Source organism: Triticum aestivum, chromosome 2B (assembly GCF_018294505.1).
Source record: "Triticum aestivum cultivar Chinese Spring chromosome 2B, IWGSC CS RefSeq v2.1, whole genome shotgun sequence".
In the NCBI taxonomy this organism is placed as follows: Eukaryota; Viridiplantae; Streptophyta; class Magnoliopsida; order Poales; family Poaceae; genus Triticum; species Triticum aestivum.
Window position 1 is genome coordinate 618902807 of NC_057798.1, and position 10252 is coordinate 618913058.

The 10252-nt window shown below is 45.3% G+C and overlaps 1 protein-coding gene across 1 annotated transcript; it reads left to right on the forward strand.

Annotated features, from left to right (window-relative positions):
* The first annotated feature begins 353 nt into the window (after nucleotides 1–353).
* On the forward strand, nucleotides 354–2666 carry LOC123046333 (cytochrome P450 86A22). Its single transcript, XM_044469662.1, has one exon. The coding sequence runs from the start codon at nucleotides 610–612 to the stop codon at nucleotides 2212–2214; it is 1605 nt and encodes a 534-aa protein (XP_044325597.1). The 5' UTR covers nucleotides 354–609; the 3' UTR covers nucleotides 2215–2666.
* The last annotated feature ends 7586 nt before the right edge of the window (nucleotides 2667–10252 follow it).

Below are 10252 nucleotides of genomic sequence, written 5' to 3' on the forward strand. Positions count from 1 at the left end.
TGTGTGCCGCGCGGTGCAGGGCGTACCACGGTCGGGCGCATGCGCCGTGCGCCTTCAATGCGTGCGCATTGAATGGCTCCCCCGGCCCCCATTGTTAGGTGCGAGGCCAGCCGCGAGCGGCACGCGGCGCGCTCCCGCGCGCGCCTGGGCATGCATGCGTGCATGCAAAGCCGGCGCCACTGACGCGCCGCTGGTTCGGTTCGGAGCGGAGCGGTCCGCCCGCCCGCCCAACGGCTCCAGCGGCGATTAATGGCCTGACCCGGACGTTCCCCCCACGGACGAGTGCCCATCGGTCCGGTGGTGACCTGCACGTCAAACCTTCTTCATGCCCCGCCTCCATATATCTCGCGCACACGCAGGGCGGATGGGGTACGGGCCGCGCTCGGGCGACTGCCTTGGCCTACTCCAGCTGCAGTGATCACTGGCCGCCTTCCCAGTAGCTCCCAAGTCGTCGCGACAGCGGCAAGCCAATTCATTGCCAACCATCTTGCTCGCCCCGGCCGGCCGCTTCTATATAGCCTCGTCCTGCCGAGCACATTCCATATTGCACCACCTCTCCCGTCCTCAGCTCTCACTGCGGTCCGGCGATCGAGCTTGGCTAGCTTGGCGATGGAGGCTGGGACGTGGGCGGTGGTCGTGGCGGCGGCGGCCGCGTACCTGGCGTGGTTCTGGCGGATGTCGCGCGGGCTCAGCGGGCCCAGGGTGTGGCCGCTGGTGGGCAGCCTGCCGGGGCTCCTGCAGCACGCGGAGGACATGCACGAGTGGATCGTCGGCAACCTGCGCCGCACCGGGGGCACCTACCAGACCTGCATCTTCGCGGTGCCGGGCGTGGCCCGCCGCGGCGGGCTGGTCACGGTCACGTGCGACCCCAGGAACCTGGAGCACGTCCTCAAGGCGCGCTTCGACAACTACCCCAAGGGCCCCTTCTGGCACGGCGTCTTCAGCGACCTGCTCGGCGACGGCATCTTCAACTCCGACGGCGACACCTGGGTGGCGCAGCGCAAGACGGCCGCGCTCGAGTTCACCACCCGCACCCTCCGCACCGCCATGTCCCGCTGGGTCTCCCGCTCCATCCACCACCGCATGCTCCCCATCCTGTCCGACGCGGCGGCCTCCGGCGCGCACGTCGACCTGCAGGACCTCCTCCTCCGCCTCACCTTCGACAACATCTGCGGCCTCGCCTTCGGCAAGGACCCGGAGACGCTCGCCCGTGGCCTCCCCGAGAACGCCTTCGCCACCTCCTTCGACCGCGCCACGGAGGCCACGCTCAACCGCTTCATCTTCCCGGAGTTCGTGTGGCGGTGCAAGAAGTGGCTGGGGCTCGGCATGGAGACCACGCTGGCGCGCAGCGTCGCGCACGTCGACCGGTACCTCTCCGCCGTCATCAAGACGCGCAAGCTCGAGCTCGCCGGCAAGATCGACGGGTCGGGTGCGACCACGCCGCACGACGACCTCTTGTCGCGCTTCATGCGCAAGGGGACCTACTCCGACGATTCCCTGCAGCACGTGGCGCTCAACTTCATCCTCGCCGGCCGCGACACCTCCTCGGTGGCGCTCTCCTGGTTCTTCTGGCTGGTCTCCACCCACCCCGACGTGGAGCGCAAGATCGTGCGCGAGCTCTGCGCCGTCCTGGCGGCGTCCCGCGGCGCAGACGACCCGGCATTGTGGCTGGCCGCCCCGTTCGACTACGAGGAATTGGACCGCCTAGTGTACCTCAAGGCGGCGCTCTCGGAGACCCTCCGGCTGTACCCGTCCGTGCCGGAGGACTCGAAGCACGTGGTCGCCGACGACTACCTCCCCGACGGCACGTTCGTGCCGGCCGGGTCGTCGGTGACGTACTCCATCTACTCGGCCGGGCGCATGAAGACGGTGTGGGGCGAGGACTGCCTCGAGTTCCGGCCGGAGCGGTGGCTGTCGGCCGACGGCACCAAGTTCGAACCGCACGACTCGTACAGGTTCGTGGCGTTCAACGCCGGGCCGCGCATATGCCTGGGCAAGGACCTGGCGTACCTGCAGATGAAGAACATCGCCGGGAGCATCCTCCTCCGTCACCGCCTCGCCGTGGCGCCGGGGCACCGCGTGGAGCAGAAGATGTCGCTCACGCTGTTCATGAAGCACGGGCTCCGGATGGTGGTGCGCCCGCGCGACCTCGTCCCGACCCTCGACGAGCTCCGCGCCGCGGCCGCGGCGCCCGCCGTCGCGGCCTGCGCGTAGAAGATCAGTAGACCCCCCCGGTGCCGTGCATGCATGCTCCACGTACGGTTCGTGCCATATGGGGAAGGTCCGGAGGACAAAGTTGGAAGTGGCAAGAAAATTGTGTAGATACACGAGTCCAACACACCAACAGGTACTACTTAGTAGGTGAGTATATCTACATCGGGATAAAAGGATCTGTCTAAAAATATCCAAATCACAAAGAAAAGGAAAACACAGGGGCAGCAAACAATAATGCTCCTCTCCTGTACTGCAATGTACTGTACTGCGTGTGACAAATTAGAAGTGTGAGCACCAAATTCGTCTGGGCGGTTTGTGTTAATGCGCCGCCGATTGTTGTTGTTAGCAGAGAGGTTGCGTGTGCAAACGCAAGGTGAAACATATACAACTCGATCGAGTTATTTTCTGTATGGACCCGTTGGTCCGGGCTTATTAATTCCCCTTTCTATTTCTGGCGTCTTGATTGCCGTTAGGTAGCTACTGATGGCACGAGGTCGACATGGAGATCAATGGACATCGCTGTTTCCATCTTAAGGTTGTTTGAGGCTCGTGCACGAGACCGAGAGAGTGACACTTTTTTTCCCGCTTTGATGGTGAGACTTCCTTTGTCGAGGCGATACATCAGACTGTGTTCTCCAGGACGGTGCATCAAGGAGGCAATGCAAACTGATAAAGAGTTCCTACGCGCCTTTGCATTCCCATTTGATGGGTTTCCGGTCGAAAATTTATGTTCACGAGTTGGGAGGGCCTATGGATCAGGCACCTGATTTTTTCGTTGTTTTAGTCACTTTATTTCTGAATCGTCCGACCAGTATCCAACCAACAACATACAACACAGAAGGAAAGAGGGAAAATGTGATTGAAATTATTTTATTTTCAGTCACTTTTTTCCGTACATGTGCTCAGGTACACTCCATGGAGCTCGTCCTTTGCAACGCCACACTCATGGATATTCTTCAAGTATGTATAAATTTTCATCAACTAATTTGATTATTTGCATGCTGCACAAAAAAGACAAATATCTGACACAAATACAACAAAGAAAAAGCCTATTTTTAATCTGTGTATTTGTTTTTTTGTATACATCACATATGAATAAATATGTTTATGAAAATTTATACACGTATACTACATGTATATGTCTACATGAAAACATTTTTTAGATTTTTTTTGAGTTATGGAAAAAGTATTTTGGCTGAAAAATATACATAGAGCTCAATGGAGCTCGGCCTCTGCAGCCACTTTTCGATGCTTCCATGCGCTTGCTTATTATATCATGTAGACATGTACAAGCACTCATTTTGCTTTATCTCCAAAAAAAACACTCATTTTTCTATGAGATCCATAATGTATTGATTTAACTTAAGTTTCTATTAGAAACAAATTTGCAAACATGGCAAGTAATTACAAATATTGGCACTAGCTTGTACACATCTCCATCTCTTTTTTCTACGTAACATAAAAGATATTCCCTTTGTCCTTGACAAGAAAATGACATATTCAATAATATAATAGACTTATCTGGAATATATATATAAGCGCATAATATATTTGGTCATAGCCGAGGCGAACATGTATGCATCGTACCTCAAAGAAGATAGTTTATTTCTAAAGAAGAAGAAAAATATATTTGTTGTGCTTACTGACAAAAACAAACGGAAACTTTCTTTCAAAGAAAGAATGAATTATGAGAATGTTTACACCTAAAAGAAACAACAAGACACTATTTTTAAAACATTGTGCAACTATACCTAACAGGAACAAATCATAGTGGATGGGTGTTTAGCCCAGTGGCAAGAGCGCGGTTGTGCGCCTTGGCAGAGCCAATCCCGTGGGTGGATTTTTCATGGATTTAAAACTTGATGTCCCACACCTTTCTTTTTAATTTAAATGCCGCGGGGCTCCTCTCCGGTCGGTCTAGTATTATGAACAAATCATAAAGACATGTAAAAATCTTTTCTTTTATGTGAGAATTAGAACATACTGCAAACTTGCACATAAAATATATAAAACTTGCACTCTTCTGTACTGCTTTTTTATAAATTAGTGCAACTTCAGTAATATTTATTGTACAAAAATGGATCAAATTTGAAGTTCCAAATACAAATTTTAATAGTGTCACATGATTGCAACATCAAACCACCGCCGAACAAAAAGAATAGAATAAAATACTAAAAAATATTATCGAACAAAGATGAAATGCGGAGAAACTGTAATCTAGATTATAAATAAAGAAAGATAAATAATAATAATAATAATAATAATAATAATAATAATAATAATAATAATAATAATAATAATAATAATAATAATAATAATAATAATAAACATAAGGAAGGAATAATTCTAAAGGTGATTTTTCCTCAAATGAGAAATAAAAAAGTTGGAAACATACAAGATCAAGTTTGTTATACAATGGAAATAAATCATTGGACTTGTGTTGTCCAAAAGCAGAAAAAAGGACAGACCCAAGCCTCTGTATAATCCTTCCCTAGTCCCCATATGGCTTGGGATCTTCTAGCATTGTTGAAGAAAGAAATGCACAAAAAATAAATAGAAATGACAATGAAATTGAATGCAAGGAAGAAAAAAGAATCTAGCAGCGGGGTAACCATAAGAAAGAATGTAGAAAAAAAAGAAGAGAGAAGAAAAAATCCCTTCCAAGAAAAAAAATCTAATAGTGGTGTTACCTGGTAGAAGAAATAAAAAATCATAGAAGGACACAATTCGTTTTAAGAAAGAGAGTAGTTTAGCCTAAAAGAAAGAACAAGGACTTTAGGGAAAAAAGAGCAAACGAACTTTAGAAATGGCAATTGATATTATACAACTATGCCTCACATGAACTCTTTTCTTATATGTAGGAAGTAGAATATATTGATAACTTGCACACAAAGTTATACTCTTTCGTACTGTGTAAGAACAAGTGTAAGATAGTGCAACTTTAACAATAATATTAATTTAAGTATATTAATAAAAAGTGAATTCCATTTTATGTTCAAAACTCAAATTTAAGTAGTGTCACACAACTGCAGCATCAAAACCATGGCATTTGTTGTTCGCTCTAGAACTTTTACTACCCATCTCAGCTTTTCTTAGTTTACCTGTGTTTTCTACAAAGTAGCCCAATCATTCAGCCATCTAGCAATCATGTTAAATAGGGACACAAGGTCAGAATTTTTCTTATTATCAAATATTGTTCCGTTTCCAATCTTCCAAATATTTCAAAATACAACAAAAACACCAGCAACCCCCAAGTGTTTATCATCATAGTGGAATTTGTGGATCCAATTGTCAAGAAGAGCATCAATATTATCAGGAATATCAATGATATTAAAGGAACATTTGATGATATTCTAAAGCATTCTAGCTAGAGAGCAATTCATAAGCAAATGATCAATGGGCTCATCCATTCCACAAAAGGGGTGATGAAGTCAAATCCAACAGATCTCAGAGAGGGGGCCCTGAGCTGGTAGCCTTGGGACGATGGTAACAAGGACACATGATTTACCCAGGTCCGGGCTCTCTTGAAGAGATAATACACTACATCCTACTTTGATTGTATTGATTTGGAGGGTGTACAAGTTACTGGTTAATCTACCAAGAGATCGTGTATATATGAGAGTTGTCGTCTACGTTCCTCACCCATCGGCTTATATAGATACCAGGGGTGCCTGCCTACCTGGGGTTTACGCATATATAGGCTAATTATATCTAGCATAATCATGACGAAGACAAACCTCCAAGTCTTGGATTACGCGCCAAGTCTTTGGAATCTTCCATGCATCTTGGCTCTCCTTAGCCTGACGAACGTATCCCACGGGTTGATAATCTTAGGGGTCCTCGGCCCGGCCCACATGGTCGGGAGCTGACGTGGCCAGAATTTCAAATTTCCCACCGTCGGCTCGTTCTTCGGTCCCACCTGTCGTTCTCTTTAGATTGTTGGTTCAATCCTCACCGTCCATCTGGGTGGTCCCCGAGAAACGGTTTATGTGAATACGTCTTCACGTTCGTGAAAGTACATGTAGTCCCCATGTGTGGTTTTGGTAATTAACTAATGACAGTCCTTATGGACTAATGTTTACGTTGAGATATGAATTTGAAGGTTAGTCCCATCAGAAAATGATTGAAGAATAATGGAAGACTACTCCTTTGAACCAAAAATTACATCGAGATGATCAAAATGAAGTTCATTGGAGTATCTTAAGGGATGCCATGCTTAGGGCTTTGATTTGAGCCATAATGGATCGAGATCTTAAAAGGATGACTTGAATGATGAATTCTAGGAGTGGCTCAAAGATATGATCATAATGGACTCATGTGTTGAGTCATGATTGATCAAGTATTCAAGCAAGCTATTCAAGTGAATAATTCAATATACCCTTCAAGACGTCAAGATTGAACATGGAGTAAAGATATCGGTTGACCAAGATGAAGCTCGAAGATCAAACTCTAAATGGTCAACGCACGAGCGCAAATGATGCACCACATAAGATCTTTTGGTATGATAAGAAATTATCAATTGCACTCTGTGTACTAACCCATATTATGCGTTGTCTATGTTTTTGAGGGTTAGGTGATTCTCATGGACTCGCATCGAGAGAGAGATTTCAATTGTCTATGAGGGGATGACATCAAGTGTTGGTGATCATGGTTGATAAGGGCAAGTTCAAGATAACCATCACGAGGGATTACATGCTTGAAGCTTGTGGATGATCACATGATGGACAAGTGAAGATGAATACAAAGCAAAGCTTCCCATATTGTGTATGGGGGAGCTACTTGAAGACTTCACCAATGTCTTGCCTTCAACTTGAGCCAAGAAGAAGCATCAACGTCAAGCTCAAGTGAAAGGCTTGATTCAAAGGTATTAGTTCCTTTGGCGTTAGTGTTGTGGAGAGATGACCACCGAAGAAACATATACACTCAAGAACGGATTCTCGATAGCTATGTAGTATAGCTCTTTTATATTTCTTGAGTTATAGGGATCCCACACTATTAAGAGGGGATCAAAGGGGTTAGTGATAGATTTGCTCAAGTCAACATCTTCTATTTCTACTTCCTCACATCATATTCCAACATAGGCATATTTCACTCATATCCAATACAAATACAATATGCCTATACATCTACCAAAGTAAATCCATAGCCAAATAGGTTCCCCAAAGTATATGATCTTAACTTTCCATCCTTTTCACCCTCCATTTTGGTTTATCTTGGGTGGTTCCCTATGTGAGGACCTGGAGCTTTTCCATAGCTTCAAAATGAGCCCAAGATCATCAAAATCGGAGTTCGGATGAGAAAGTTATGCATGTTTTACTTTTGGAGCAGCTGCCGTTTTTGTGTTGGCCGGATGTCTGGGCTTCTCCACGGATGTCCGGCCATTGCTATCCAGAGGGCGTCTGATTTGTGTGAGATCGCCGGATGTCCGGCCCCTAGCCCATATGTCCGGTCGTAGATGTCCAGAAACCTTACCGAAATGTTGTTTGTATATGCCGGATGTCCGTCACTTGGCCGGATGTCTGGGGCCCCAAGTTTGGCCAGATGTCCGGGCCCTGTAACCTATTTTTATGCGTACATGTGTGCACACTTCACAGCAGCGATATGTCCGGCCCCAGGCCCGGATGTCCGGCCCGGCACAGCCACTTACACTCCAACGGCCATATTTACACTACCACTATATATCCCTCTACCCATCCGGTAGAGGGTTGACCACTCCATTCTAAATATCCCAAGAACCCTAAGTGGCTTCCTCTCACTCTTCCACCCCAAATCCTAGATCCCGGAAGCATTTGTGAGAGTTCTTGAGAGGTGTTCCAGTCAAAAGATAGATCCACTCCCTCTCCCTCTTGTGACCAAAGCAATTGGTGATTTGAGCAAGTTTTGAGCATTTCCCCTTTGTTCTTCTTACTCTTGGAGGTTGGAGACTCCTAGGCGGTAGGAGTGCTCCGGTGAGGAATCAACTTGTGATTTGTCCCCGGGAAAGATTGTGAAGGTTTGGAGGCTGTCTCAAGGTCTACCACTAGTGGTTGGGAATTGCCTTCGTGGTGATATCTCAAGGGGAGAATAGGGTGAGCCTTCATGGCGTTGGTGTGCCTCGTGGTAACATCCATCCCTCCGACGGTGGCTAGCTTTCCTCCAAGGAAGTGAACATCAGGATACATCCTCGTCTCCGTGTCTTCGATTAATCCTAACCCTAGCTACTACTTGTGGTTTACTTTGGTCTCTTGACCTTGCATTCACTATATCTTGTTGTCCTCATTAAATTGTGTTGGTTACCATATTGTAGAGATTATTTAGGCCAACACTTTATAGTCCGCAATTCATACTTGCTACTATTATTCTATCTTGTGCTTAGTGTGAATTGCTAGCTTGTAACATTCATTTCCATATCTTGTGACATAACTTGTGTAAGCTTCTAGTGCTTACTTGAGTTTGGTTGTATCATTCAATTCCGTGTATTGTGATACAATTTGTGTAAGCTTGTATTGCTTACTTGTGGTTGTGTTTATTATTCATTTACATATATTGTGATATACATTGAGTAAGTTTGTGTAACTTACTTGTGCTTACTCATATCCTAGTTGTTCTCATCTTGTTTATCCTAAGTTGTTGGTGCACTTAGTGAGCCTAGTATATTTAGGATTTGTGCTTGAAAAGTATCCGCTTAGTTTATTTCTGCATTAGGATATAGCCAAATCCGTAAAAGATTTTAAAACGCCTATTCACCCCCCTCTAGGCGACATCATGATCCTTTCAATTGGTATCAGAGCTAGGTCTCTCTTTATTAGGCTTCATCGCCTAGAGAGTATCGATGTTGACTAGTAATTTAGTGCACAACAATACTTTTGATTTGGATGGCACAAATTATCACCTATGGAGAATTTGCATGCTTTGTCACTTCCGGGCCATGGGTCCAAATGCTTTGTGAATTGTTCTTGTAGGAATTTCTATTGCAAAGGATGGGTTGTCTCCATCTGTTGAGGATATGTATCTTGATTGTGATACTTCTCTTGTCATTCATCGAGCTTTAACATTTGAAGTGTTTAAGCAGTCACGACTTGCAAGTCAGCTCATGAGACTTGGACCAAACTTGAAGATATATATGGTGGGTCCAATCTTGATGAAGATAATATTCTGTTGGGGGAGTTGATGGAGGAGTTCTCCACATTTTTAAATCATGAAGAGCTCTCTATTGCTTCCACCTTCGATTACTTGCACACTTCAATATCTTCCACTTTAACAACATGTGGCGTGCCACAAGGTAATGACATGGTGAGTGAAGAAATATCTTGTGATGATATGCTTGATCTCCCGTGTTGCCATGATAGAAATGCTTTGGTTTCCTCTAGTTGTTCTATGACTAACAATGTAGAGGAAATCAAGAAATATGAGGCACACTTGGTTGAAGAAGAACCCTCTTCTCCAAAAGAATCATCATCAACCTTCTTTTTTCACATGTGCCTCATGGAAAAAGGTAATGACGAGGTATCATCTTCTCTTAGCGATAGCGATGATAGTTATAATGATGATGATGATGATGATGATGATGATGATGATGATGATGATGATGATGATGATGATGACTTGACTCAAAATCTCTATGAGATTGGGAAAATGCTTCATAGAGCTAAAAATAACACTTATAAAAGGTTCCAAGATGTTCTTGCTTGCTTTGAAAAACGTAATGATTTATTCCTTAACAAGCAAGCTAAATGTGAACAACTTGAACATGAACTTGCTAAGGCTCATGAAATGCTTAGTGACTTGAGGTCTTCAAAAGAAGAGATTAAAGTTACTCATTGTAAGCTTAAATAGGATTTTGAGATCCTTCTCCTTGAATGCAATGGTATCGAGGGAGAGCTCATAAAAATCTAAGTCTCATGAGGAGCTTCAATCAACTCATGAGAAGTCACTAAGTGCTACTTGCTCCTCTCATATTGATAATCATGTTTGTTCTACTAGCTCGATTTCATGTGAAGCATCAATTTTGAAGGAGAATGTTGAGCTATGTGCTCAACTTGCTTTCCTAACAAGCAAT

Excerpts from the sequence above, each read along its gene's own strand:
- LOC123046333 (XM_044469662.1), top strand. The coding sequence starts at position 610 with ATGGAGGCTGGGACGTGGGCGGTGGTCGTGGCGGCGGCGGCCGCGTAC.